Below are 14,161 nucleotides of genomic sequence, written 5' to 3' on the forward strand. Positions count from 1 at the left end.
CTGACAAAATAATCAACCCCTCAATGCGGTAGATTGTCTATACTTTGCAGATATTGGATGATGAACCTTAATCTCTTCCGGTCCTTGCGGACGCCAGCGCCCTCGGTCAACTTTACTGTCTTTCAGAGGCTGTAGCAGGTTCAGTTTTAGATCTAGAGTGAACATATCTGGTATTATATGAAACTAGAAAGCCTAAAGAATCCATTGGCACCAGAGGAGGATAAATAATGCGCCGAAGATAGGCTAGGCTACATTTTCACAGGAGTCCCTTGACCGCTCACCTCGAGATATCAATGAAAATGGGTCCTATGGTACCTACAAATCTTCCCTTTACAGACATGCCAACTTTATGCTAATCCTATGGAATTTGATGCTAAAATCAATGTATGGCTTTCCTAGGTATATTGACAATAAGGGGGTGTCTTCGTAGTTTTTAAGAACAGAACTGCTCCCCATCGAATCGCCGAAAGGACGTCCAATTCTTACAGAAATCTTCAAATGTCAAAAGCTTTTGATACCAAATCACAACATGGGATTTGACTCTGGCTTTTTCTTATTCAATTAGTTGACTAACCGGCCGCTTTTTCTTATGCGTCGACGAAGAATTTCTTTGGTCGAGGTCAGCCGTTTTTCTGTGGAGTTCCTCAAGGTCTTGGTGGCTTAATGTGTTATTTGGGGATGACCATCATATACTTTCATCATAATGTACTTCGCCCTTTTACACTTTCACCATTTATTTTCATAAATCAATATATTTTTATTTCTGATTTATGACTAGAACAACTTGACAAACAGTGCTGAGCTGCATCTCCAGATTAATCTTCAGGTTCCCAGTGTTCAGGTGATGTAGACCACTTCTATGTGGCATCTACTGTTGACCTACTAGCCCCCCTAAAGATCCCCTGCCCCCCCTAAAAAGGGTCTGTGGTAAAGAGGGTTGAAGTGGAAGAGGTTAAGTCATGACTTCCTTTTAGAGGAGAAGTCTTCTTTGTGTTTGCGGCCACGCTATTCCGATTTAAACCAGCCATGGTTCCAGCCTCTTACTCTCATCTTCATGAAAAATGGGATTGATACTTGGTGATTGATTCGGCATGAAAGTCTTGCGCTGCTTTGCCTCAAGAACGATACGGTATTCGCTCTTTCGCTGTTTCATACAGAAACCTCTGACTGCTGAGTTGAAGCATTTTTAGTTTGAACATTTAAGGCATTTTGCATTAAACTCATGTCTGCCCTCAGTGACCTACAGCTGGTGAAATAAAGTGCCTTGCTTCAGGGCTCTTGGACAAGTCACATGACTGTAAAAATAACGTTAAGAGATGGCTTAAATATTCATCTTTTAGTCGTAGTTATATAAATATACAAACGATTAAAAAAACTATTTAATTCATTCAGTCATTTCAAAGGGCTTACCTGTTTAAATACAAAAGCTTGCATTCAAATCTATGACAATATTAATGGCTGGTCTGTTTACTGATGGGGGATGGTGGAGGTGATGGTCGTTTACTTTCCTGGCGCATCGCTGTGTGTTTACATGCATCTATTTTTCTCCACGTATGTGGGTGTGCATAGTGTTGCCGTAGCTGCCTCTGTACTCCCCAGGTGCATCATTACTGTACATGTGCTATATATATGTGTGTGTTAGAGTGGACAACTCAGATTTAGCCAGCTCACAACATATAGCTCCTCTGCTCTCCTGTGCACCATGGATGTCAACTTATACACCGATACGAAACAGTGACAAGCACAGACAGAATCACGCTGAGACACACAGGACGTACACACACAAACACACACTGAGAACCACAGAAGGATGCACAAGCACATATATATTCACATGCAAAAGCCCTCCATACATAAACACACAGTGCAAATAAAATCATTCACACACATACATATATTCTATATATTCTTTTTTTTAAAGTCTTTTGCAGTTTGTGGTATTATATATTTTTCTTACTGTCAACAAATCCTGTGAAAAGAGCAAAACAACAAATAAATCAAGTAGTATTGTCTGTGCCTGATGTATCTTAGGAAACTAAACATGTGTGGCCTGATTTTTAAAGATATACTGTATGCCATCAGTAGGAAGTATGAGCCAGAGCACTGAGAGATAGACAAACGTCCAAAAAGTTCTTTTGATGGGATTTGTTGTGAATTCCTACAACATAGAATTTTGCATTTTCTACACTTATCGCCAACATGAACACAAACACACACGTGCATCTGGACGGCTTGTGATTGTTGGTTTGATATGGGGGTGTGCACATGTGAGCATAAGGAATGCATGAATATGAATAATAACCATATAGGCATACAACTCTGTGTGTGTGTGTGTGTACCAGCCAGCGGCCCTTCTTTCTTCTGACGCCCTGCTCTCGCTTCGGAGCAGAAGAACCGCTCTCTCGCCGTCTCGCTGGCTGACGTTGCTGGCAGGAGTCCTGGGGACCGACGGGGGGAAACAATCCCAACAAAGTGGCATGAATTAATGTGACTAATTAACACCACGTTAATTATTTGTAAATTGCATGTTTGGGTACGCATATGCTGCTTGTCGTGTTCGCCCAAACAAGTGCCAGCTAATCTGTATCTCTGGAGTGCCCCGCGTCTGAAGACGGGCCAATCAGCACGGTGCAGGGAAAAAAACAAAAGAAGAAGAAGAAGAGATGGAAAGACAGAGGGAGAGAGAAGTGGGGTGAGGTGAAGGGAAAGGAAAAACAAGTAGGCTCGCCAGCAATCAATTAATTAATCATTTAAGTCACTTATCAAGATCCAAACATTCAGCATCTCTGTCTCTGCTTTTTTTCTGTTTTATAGAAATCTAAATTTACAATCTTTGAATGCGCTTGAACTGTGAATCTGAAGACGTTACCTTGGACCCTTGTCGGGCTGCAACTAACGGTTATTGTCATTAAAGATTAATATGGCAATTTGTGAAGACGACACCATGAAGACGACATCTTCAAATGATACTGTTTTTGACCAATCAACAGTCCAAAAGACAAACAATGTTGTACAATGTTGTACAAACTGGCAAACAATGTTGCTTTTTATGCTTTTATACATTGTCGAGTGAACGTAGAAAAGTACATAGTTACAGTCAAATATCCTTTAAAAGGGCCCTTGAGCGAGACAATGGGGCCCGCTGAACTACAGCAACTCAGCTAAAGTGTCGGCCTATGCCGCTGTACCTACAGAGTGAGGGAGCCGAGCAAGTATTTGAGGAGAAACACACCACTACTGTGCTTGAAATGATCCAAAACCTGCCAGCATGGCTGCCATTACATGCTTATCTATCACTCTGTCACCCTGGGCTACGCACACTGGGTTTTATTAGGACAGTTTTGGTTGAGAAGACGCAACCAAAACTCCTGCATGGCTTGGCGAGGTGGGCAAGAGGCAGATCTGCGTTTCACCTGAGCACCCCCCCTTTCCCCCTGTCTCCCTCCCTCTCTCTCCCTCCCTCTCTATCTCCCCCATTACTCCACAGTGAGTCTTCTCTCCCTCATTGACAAGCCCTTATTTTTTCATCTTCCCTCCCAGTTTCTTCTCTTTCATCCCTCGCTCTTTTTTTTCCCCATCCCTCTACACCCCCCCACCACCACCACCACACACACCACCTCCTCCTCCCCTCTACCCTCCCTTGCTCCCCCTCGTCTCCTCAGAGCTCCTCCGCATTAGCAGTCAACGCCGCTCCTAGACGTACTTTGTTTTTCAACCGTGGTGGAGACTGAGCGAAGGAGGGAGTGAGATACAGAAGAGAGAGTGAGAGAGAGAGAGCATCATTTACACAGTCATCCACGCCGAGCGGACCCTGCAGCTCACTCCTCCTCCCCCTCCCTCCCTCCCTCCCTCCCTCAGCCACTGCTCACGATGCCAAACATTTTATGTGTTATTTAGTCATGCCTGACTTTATCGAATTTGAAAAACATGCCAGTCACGGGTACACCCTCCCCACACCGTCCCCCTGTTGTCTCCCCCTCCACATCCCCCACACCCTCACCCAACTGCCAACATCATCCTCATCTCCCTCTCTTTCTCTCTCTCTCTCTCTCTCAATTGAGACTCTACCATCCAGGTTTGACCAGGTCTTTGGGGACATTTCACTTCTAAATTAAGTTTTATTCCCAGGCTTCACCCCCCCCCCCCCCCCCCACACACACACACCTCCTCCTGACCACCCACCCTGGGGGAAGGGGAGAGAGAGCATAATTCTCACCAACAGAGTGTTGACTCTAAAATGGATTATTTCTGCTTGAAATCAGAGGCCATGTGCTGCTGGATAATATGGCTGTCCCGATTATTATTACATTTTTTTCTCCCAGCAGTGTTCTAATGATGGAGATTTGACGGGCAGCAAAATGTAGAGGAACAGACAGACTTGTTCCACCAGGCGTTGAAACGGGGGGCTAAAGGAAATCCCAAAGTGCTCGCCTTCGTAATCCCAACGTCGGGGTTTATGCTTGTTTTGTTTTTGCTGTTATTTAATATTCTGGCGTAGCTCGTGGGTAGACTGGGTCACTGACACTTAGTGGGATTAGAGGGTTGATTTCAAGTTGAACCAACGATGCAGAATAACAAAACAAAAGAAAACTAAATAATCGACATGGTGTCTTTAGGAGGGTTTTTCTGCCTTTTTTTCTTTAGCTGACATACCCGTACAGCTCATCAGATGAGCTGAAGTAGCTTTTCATTGACTCCCGATTCAAATGTGTTCATTTGAGCTGATTTCATTATATAGCAATGGATATTGTTACAATAAGGTTTTTTTCATACAAGACACAGTGACCCTATAATATCCGATGTTTATGTTCGGTCTCTTTTCGTTTTCTGTAGGTTTGGTCAAGCCATGGTCATTTGTTCAAATTAGCCAATCTACTCCACAATCCTTCCATAGGTACAAATACAACCTGGTTGGTGTTCAGACCGACATTAACCCTGGTCAAAAACAATGCAGCCGCCTCATTCATTTCAATGAGGCCATTCTGATGATGCGGTGCAGAATTGTGGCAGTGTGTGGTTGATCGCGTGCAGCGTAATGTCTCAGGGAGACATCGATTATCGTTTCAATGTATGTTTTAAATCTCCTTTACTTTTGCCTTTATGCTTTTAATGGTTTCATGTGAAGCACTTTGAATTACCTTGTTGTTGAAATGTGCGATACAAATAAACTTGCCTTGCGGTGGGATGCCACTGCTGAAGCAAAAAAACAAAACAAAATGCAGGTTTGTCTTGCAAAAAAGTTAAACTCGGCTTAAATTAGCTGGACTGAAATGTAGCAGCACACTTCTGGTGGATCATGTTGTTCTCAACCAAACTGTCGCTGGTTGAGATCCATGCATGTGAGTGAATGAGAAGCACTTTGCCCTTCAGGAACTACAGTCCCTGCCCTTGAGCAAGTCGAGTTGCTCAAGTGGAACTGCCCAGGGATGTTTGGATGAAGCCTGCGGTTGGACTGCAGCTCTCACGCGTGCAGCCGTGTGAAGCAAGGCGGTGCTGAAAATGAGTATCTGTGTTCAGCAGGAACCCTATAGCTTGAAAAATAAAGGCTAGAAAAAGAAAAGGAGGAGTGTGCTGGTAAGGTGTGGGGGGTTGGAGACCCTACGGGCCGACCTGCAGATGGACCGCGCACAGCTGCTCAACAAGTAACAAACGGCAATATTGAGCTCTGCAGTGAGTCATTTTTTGTCTGAAGTGAAAGCTGTTTGGCGCAGCTGCTCTCTGTTGGTGCTGTGCAGAATCTCTGCTTTACATATTAAGTTGTGCATTGAAGACTGTCTTGCTTTGTATTCAGAGTAAACCTCGTGCATCAACATCTCATTTTTCACTTTTCACCTCTCGTTATTGTTTCCACCGAAATAAAGCTCCGCCTACGCTGCAAAAATATCCGTCTTAACTTGTCATGTAATGAAGTATTGACTATAATCAGACATTTTTTAGAGCTGAAACAATTAGACGATAATCAGTTATTATATTTATTGGAAGTAAATTATAATTGTCATTATTTTCATTCATGTTTTCAGCAAACATGCTGACAGGCAGTTGTTCCAGCTTCTCAAATGTGAATATTTGCTTGTTTTTTAATCTTCTATAAGAGCAATTTAATTATTTGTGTTTGTTTGAGAGTGTTATGGAGAAGACATTGGAAAAAACAAGACATTTGCAGACCTCACCTTGAAAACTGACGAGAGTTTTCCCTTTTTTCCCTTTTTTTCAAAAATCTAAATGATTAATCGATCAAATAATTTACAGATTAATTGACAAATAATCATCAGTTGCAGCTTTACTTTTCTTTAGATAGACTACAATACCCTTTTGAGGTTTATAAAATGGAGAATTTTTGATCATGGAGATTGGTTTCATTGTTGATACTAAGTTTAAATAAGTTGATATATGTCAACATTATACAACTCTGATGATAGAAGGAGCTCTAATATACAAAGAGTTGGACTTCCTGCACTTTGGTCTGGTGGATAGAAGGCGTGTACTAGGATATCAGCTTCATTGACATTGCAGAGACAGAGAAGCTCTGAGACAAAAGAAGCCCCAAGCTGCAAAGCTGAAGTGTAGGTGCAACGGTGTTGGTTTGAAACCCTTGCTGAGGAAGCTCCTGTGTGAAAACAGTGGGCTATGTTTTCATAATCGAAAGATAAAAGCTAAAAAGGAAAGGCCTTTGAGGACATGATTTCATACTATAAAATACATTCAACTATTCAAGAATATGTATCTTGGATGCCATCGCAGTGCATCCATAATGCGATGGGAAATGTAAGCCTCTCCCTCTCTCGCTCTCTGTGTATCATCCATTCTTCTCCTTGAAGCCTGCTAACACAGAGGAGATAGAAACCAGACGAAGCCTGAGGGCTATGAAACGCTGAAGACACTTTCACCCTCCCTGGCTCCTCCTCTAGTCTTCATCATGCAGCCTGTTCATTGTCTCTTTAGGCTCCTGCAAAAAAAAGTTTGCGCCGCACAAGTCGTCCGTCTTAATAATTCAGTTTAACACTAAACTTGGTCATGGAATCGCATCATTCTGAAAAATATTCTGGAAATACTTTCCTGTGCAGTCTCACTCATGTGAGGAATATTCAAAAGTGAGAGTTATGTTATATGATGTGTCACGTGTTGGAAGACGCGGTTCGAGATGCCCAAATTCATGACATAGTCAGTTGTTGCAGGAAAAGCTTTAATCTTCAGATGTGTTGGATGGAGTTTGATTTACCTCACTGCACTGAGATTTATTCGACTTGTTTCAGTGTGAAATCAGACTCGGGATAAAGGATTTGGGCATTTGTTTTCTGAGGGGGAACAGGTTTCCTGAAGGCTGCCCAGTGTTCGAAAGGTTTCCAATAGTTTCTGTGAATCCCTAGCTTGCCTGTTGCATTGGAACATCTCGATTCATAAATTGACCACAATCAGCAGGGCGGCTGCTGCTCGATAGCATATCTGTGAGTTCATTCAGATTTCTTATGATGACTACAGCGCTGCTCAAAATGATTTGCGCCTATTGTTATGTACTTATTGTTCAGTCCCATTAGAAGGCTTCTCAGCTGTTAATGAGATAAGGGATGAATATAAATGAACGGATGCTCTGAAAAACATTGGCAGTATTACGAGCAACCCGCTGTAATGAGCACGGAGGTTAAAGTCAAATCAATAGACAGCAGACTCAACAGTCCTTCCTGTGTTCTTTGAATGATTTTGTATGATAGAAAAAAGGGTCTAATAGGAAGAGCAGAACATATTTGTTGTCAAATATTTAATAATTTCATTCATTTGAACATGTGATCGGTTTCTGCCTCCAAGGAGCTTTTGACAGCCAATAAAATATTCATCTTGATGAATGAATCTACAGCAGATGTCCTTATGAAGCAGTTTATAATTTCCCTCGCACATGAACAAACATCACTTTTGGTATTTTGGATTTACTTTTAGACGAGGGAACCGGGAGTGCAACAACGCTGATCCATTTCTCTGTTTTAGAAATCAGTAGTTACAGTAGAAGCCCTAAAAATGCACCGTAACTACTGTAGGAGTAGTAGAAGTAGTAGTTATCGGCCCAATACGAGTAGTAGCGTCATTAGTCTGTTGATACTGTGTCAGTGGCCCACTGTCGTCTCTCCTTCATCTCATTGCTCTCTTTTGTCTCCTCGCAGCGATTGGCCGGACGTTGATCCCCCGTTACTTCAGCACGGTGTTCGAGGGGGGGGTCACCGAGCTCCACTATATCCTCAAACACTCCAAGGAGTCCCTCCACAACTCCTGCATCACCCTGGACTGTGATCAGTGCACCATGGTCACCCAGCACGGGAAGCCAATGTTTACAAAGGTAACACCTGACCCCCGAGCTTCTCTCCCCATGAATAATTGATCACAAGCTATGATAATGGACCGAGCGAGGTGTTTAACTGGTTAGAGATCAAACACATTTGCACCCCTTTGATTCTTTTTTTTTGCTCCAGGTTTCATTTTGTTCGAGTGTTTTTCAAGTCGTAGCTGGTGGCCTCACTGTCAAATATCGAAAGGTCTTTCTTTTATTTGTTGCACGAGTTATAAAATGATATATTATCTGCTAAGTTTGTAAACCTTTTCGATGTAATCCCTGATTTCTTGAGAGCAATTTAACGAGCAGTGGTGGAAGAAGTATTCAGACCTGTAACTTAAGTAAAAGTAGCAATACTACACTGTAAAAATACTCTGATACAATCAGAATGTTTCTCAAATAAAAGTACAAAAGCAACAGCATCAAAATGTATTCAAACTACCAAAAGTAAAAGTACTCATTATGTCGAATGCTCCATTGAAGAATATTTGTTTACTATAATATTGGATTATAATTAAGCGATGCATTAATATGTATATCACTCTAATGATGCAGCTGGTAAATGTGGGGCTAATTTAAATTATTTACATGCTGTTGTCTTAACCTGTTATAATACATCATCATTTATTCGTTGATTTATATTTTGTATTCACAATCTAAATATGCAAATGAGCTAAAGTTATCCAATACATGTAGTGGAGTAAAAAGTACAATATTTCCCTCTGAAATGTAGTGAAGTAGAAGAAAAAAGTAGCGTAAAAATGAAATACTTAATTACAGTACTTCAAAAATGTAAGTACAGTACTTTAGTAAATGTACTTATTTACATTCCACCGCTGTTAAAGAGTAATTTAACACGAAATACAACTTAGTCAATTATATGTACTTTATTATATAATCAACTATATCTGCCCCCAGTCTATAGAGTTCATCACAACAGAAGTTATTTTCCACTTTCCAAATAATGGGGATGATTACAGCAACATGATGATTGTTTCAGGGCAGACTTAAGAAAATGTGAAGCAATCCTTCAAGATAAACTGCATTCACATTGACTGTTACTGCTGAATTGTAGCATTAAAATATCTCGGCTGAAAAATGCACCCTGCCTGTATTTTCCTATGACCAAGTATCTGCACCAATCAGGGCTTAGATTTACTGGAGAGAAAATGTCACGCGTCGTCATATTTACCCTCTTTGCTTATCAGCATTTCGGCCTTTCCACCAGACCCCGAAAATCCACTGGCACTCCTCAAGTTAAAGATGTCGGCAGATTCTTAAGCCCTCAGGAACCCCGAAAGGCAAAGCTAAGGCGACTTGAATAAGATCTTTGAGGAGTGCGCTTTCACAGATTGAAGCTGGCGAAACACAAATTGCACAGGTGAGATAATCCAAACCTGACACCGAGGTCTTGTGAAGGCACGAAGGCTGAGCTCATCTGCTTCTGTCTTTGGGGGGGGGGGGGGGGGATAATCCCCTGGTGAGCCGGAGTGAATATCTGATTCACCACAGTCTGATCCAGATGGCCAGCTGACTCTTAGTGTTCTTCTGCTGACTGTCGAAATTAATCTGAGGCCAGATACCTTGTCAGCTCCGAGCAGCAGAGCCAAAGGGATTCCATGGTCCCTGTACCATGAACCCTGAGCCGCAGCACCAGACCGGATGGTTCTGACTTTAAACAGCGATACGCGCTCTTGTTTGTAAGGACTTGACAGTATGCACTCACGTTTGTGTGTTTGTGTAAGTGTGTGTGTAAGTAATGTTGTCATTTATTGAGCTCTAAAATCTTATTTTCTGAAAAGAAATTAGATTATTTTACGAGTTTTTAAGACAAATGAACTTGATGCAAGGATTTCTTTGTATTGGTTGTAATTGTTATTGACACTAAAGTAGCGATTTGCCTTTTCCAGTCTTGTTTTTTAACCAAGATGAAATCGGTGGTTTTACTTTACACTACTTTAATAATTAATGGTCATTTTGACAAGGTCTGCACGAAGAGTTTGGAGACTTAAAAACATATTTCGTATAAACCAACACCCTACATCTATCGACCTGTTTTTTAAAGCACAACTCCGACACAATCAAGAAACATCGTAACACTTCACATTGTGATTTGGATTCTGAAGAAGAAATAGTTTACTCAGGAAAACGTTTTGGATTTGTGTCGTGGAGGGCCTTTATTTAACACACCAAAGTCAAATGTTACCATCATTTCGGACGAGGCTGGTGTTTACCTCAGTACCAGTGCATGTTGATGCTTATTTATATGCATGACTGCACACATGGGTTTGTGTCGAATGGGTTAATCGTATCAGTTTTTTGGTAAATCTGGAGGGGGGATGGTTTTGTATTCATGTGGTGGTTCTGTGTGTCTGTCGGGGGGGGGGGGGGGGTCTTTGTCTTATCATATCAATAAATGGTTATGAAACATCCCCAATAACATGCACAGGAAATATCTTTTTAGGTTGCTGTTGTTTGGTTTTTGTAAACAAGGCTTCCCAAAAGAAAAGCAACATAATATATTACAAGTGTCCGATATTAACCGCACAGAACAGAAACAGAGAGGCCCAGGCCCGGTCAACAAAAAGCTAAATTTGATGCTCGCAGCGCTGCTCTCTTTTCATCTTCACCCAAATTGGATGAGAAGAATTAATTCATTAGAAAAAAGAATTCCAATAACTGAGCGTGTTCTCCCTGAGCTCCCAGCAGCAGCAGCAGCAGCAGCGAGCCTGCAGCTCTGGAGGCCCGAATCTCAATCAGCTCTGCCTCGCCTTGCTTTCCTCACCCACCACCACCACCACCACCATTCCTCCCCCCTTCCTCCCACCATCCTCCTCCACCACCACCACCACATCTCCCCCGCACTCCTCCTCCTCCTCCTCTCTCTCATCCCCCAGCCTGACTCGCTCGCTCATTCTCTCCTCGCTCTCACTACTCCACCGCTCTCTCATCCCCTCTCTCGCTCTTCTCCCCCCCCCACACACCCTCAACACACACACCACATGCACACACACACTCACATCCTTCATCCCTAGAGAAATCATCCCCAGCTCCCAACCCGCTCTCTTGCTCTCCCACACACTCTCTCTCTCTCTCTCTCTCTCTCTCGCTCTCGCTCTCTCTCTGCCTGTATCTGTCTCTTTCTTTGCTATTCTCTCTCTCTCCCTCACTCTCTCTCTCTCTCTCTCTCTACCTGTATCTGTCTCTTTCTTTGCTATTCTCTCTCTCTCTCTCTCTCCCTCACTCTCTCTCTCTCTCTACCTGTCTCTCTCTATCTGTCTCTGTCTCTCTCTATCTGTCTTTCTCTCTCAAAATTTCAAATTCTGATTAGGTTTTATTGACATGGCCATATTTGAGAAGTACCTCTGGTGTATTATAATTGTTGTCTTTATTTATTGTAATTTTAAACGTTTTGTAATTTTAACCGTCATTTCTCAGTGATAACAACACTGTAGTCACCAAGTTAATTGCTGAGAAGCTACAAAGACGTCATACAGGGAGAGAAACACCAGTAGAGAGATGATCGTACTTTACTTTATTTGACATGAAGAGAAGAAGAACATCAAATCACACCCAGCGACATAGAGGTCAAGGGTAAAACAATACAGTGTGAATGAAGACTAATTGCCATTGTGATCCTTTCAGCAAACATACAGCAAAGATGCAATCTGAGCTGCAGCCTAACTGCATATTTAACAGGGTTTTTAATCTGGTGTTGGTTTCTCATGATCTCTGTTTGGGTGAAATTGGAAAGATAATAGGTTAGCGGTTACTGTAAATGTCTTCCAAAACATTCTAATACAGGAGCCTGTCTTTGCTTGTGGTTCTCCTCCTGACTGACTTATGCACAAAGCATTTTCTGCAGGTTTTTTCTTCTAAATATATAAAAAAATTGGTGTAGCCTATATAATGAAAGAAAACCAAATAATTGAAACAACTCATTAAAAAATGAATATATGTGAGATATAAATGGTGTAAGAAATAGTTGACGAGTCAATGTTGCGGCTGGAAAGCGATGAAGTGAAGGAGCTGAGCAGAGTCTCGTGTTTCGTCTCGCTCTCTCCCCGTCGCTGCTCACCTGGCGGGATGCTGCACACTAACGAATGCGCGGAGTTAGCGGCGGGCTAAGAGCGGGTGGTGCTGCTGCTGCTTCCCGGGTGTTGGTGGACAATCTGTGCGGGTTTCTCTGGGCGGCGAGGTGTTGACAAGTTGACACAGGGTGCCAATTTGACCAAAAGCCCCCAACCTCCCAGCGGCCCCTGGCATCCCAGCGCCTCTGTTCACTACCCAGCAGGCTTTGCTCTCCCTGGCCAGTGTGTGTTAGCTCGGAGGGCACGGCCCTTGTTACCGGTGCCCAGTTGGGGGTTTCTTCACGCTGGGAGGCGAGCAAAGAGCAAAAGGGGAGTTCGTGACATGGTGATCTCCGCTCAAATAAATGTAATTCCCTGAGTGGAGAAATTGACAAGTGTGTGTGTGTGTGTGTGTGTGTGTGTGTGTGTGTGTGTGTGTGTGTGTGTGTGTGTGCGCGCGTGTGTTTAAGAGCTTTGCTTGGATTGTAGTATAGTATTCCAGGAATGTTTGAATTGTCACCCTGCCATACTTTTGCTATAAATGTAGATGCTAAATTATATTTAGCAGTAATCTACTCAGTTATAGTACTTTTTAAAATATGAGTAAGTCCTAATTGTAAGGTACGTAAATATTATAGAAGCAGGAGACTCAATACTGCACCTTAACATGACAGTGAAGGTTATTAATTGGATTATTATGAGATGTACAGCATTTATGATTTCCTGTGTTGAATATAAATAGGACCAGATGTAAGAGTTGACTGACTGAAGAGAGTTAACATGACCACCTGTATCTTTAGGTACAGTTTGCTTCATTTTACTCATACTTCTATCACCAGTGTTATGATAAAAGATCTAGTCGTTAAACAGACTAACACTCTCCACTCTGCTTCCTTTATTTAATCATTTATTTAAGTACATTTTTGTTGCCTTGTACCTGTTTTTTTATCATCTCGGGTTTTTATTCTGACGTGAATTGATCTTGATGTATGTATTCTGTTTGCATCAGGATTGATATCTGGATTAGTTTGTTGTGTTCCTGGTGAATGTCTATGATCATTAGGAAGCTGCTTTTTCAGTACAGTTTGTAACGACCGTGTGCCGGAATCCACCACTTTTTTAATTTGATTTCTTTTGTCTGACAGTGACATAATATGCTATTTTGTTCGAGATTAGTTTTAGATTTTTTGATATTTTAACCTCTGTTGACAGAAGACAGTAGGGACATTAAAGAAACATTGGGAGAGAGAGAGACCTGAGGACTTGCAATAAATGCTGCAATCAAACCAACAATACTTAAATTTCTGCATGTAGCATGCATGTTGATAGCAAGACCACTGGGAAAGTACAATTATATACGATCCCTAAGTTTAAAATATGTTCTGCTGTACATAATCACATGTCATGTTGAGGGAACAATCAATTTATTTCATCATCTATTGACTGATCAATCGTTTGGTCTATAAAATGTCAGATTCAGGTTCCCAGAGCCCAAGTTGACATCATCACATTGTTGTTTTATCCGACCAACAGTCCAAAACCCAAAGATATTCAGTTGACATCATAGAAATCGAAGAAAATCCGTAAATATTCATATGTGAGAAGCTGAAACCAGTGAATATTCCTTAAATAGCAAAGTAGATGTGAATCAAAATTGTTTCTGATTGACATTCTGGTGATAATCTGGTGACTCATCGATTTATCTTATGAGCTGTGAACTCAACGCATTCACAGCAACACACTTTGATTGAATGTGCATTACCTATAAATA

At 41.8% G+C, this 14,161-nt stretch overlaps 1 protein-coding gene across 1 annotated transcript in view; it reads left to right on the forward strand.

Moving 5' to 3' along the window:
* Positions 1–14,161, forward strand: part of ldb2a (LIM domain binding 2a) — a gene marked incomplete at its 5' end in the record, with an annotated part of 77,575 nt that overhangs the window by 38,076 nt on the left and 25,338 nt on the right. The window contains one exon of the mRNA XM_079269344.1: positions 8,154–8,326. Coding sequence (XP_079125470.1) covers positions 8,154–8,326 — 173 coding nt within the window. The remainder of the gene's footprint in view (positions 1–8,153; positions 8,327–14,161) is intronic.

Source organism: Melanostigma gelatinosum, assembly GCF_949748355.1.
Source record: "Melanostigma gelatinosum genome assembly, chromosome: 5".
NCBI classification, from domain to species: Eukaryota; Metazoa; Chordata; class Actinopteri; order Perciformes; family Zoarcidae; genus Melanostigma; species Melanostigma gelatinosum.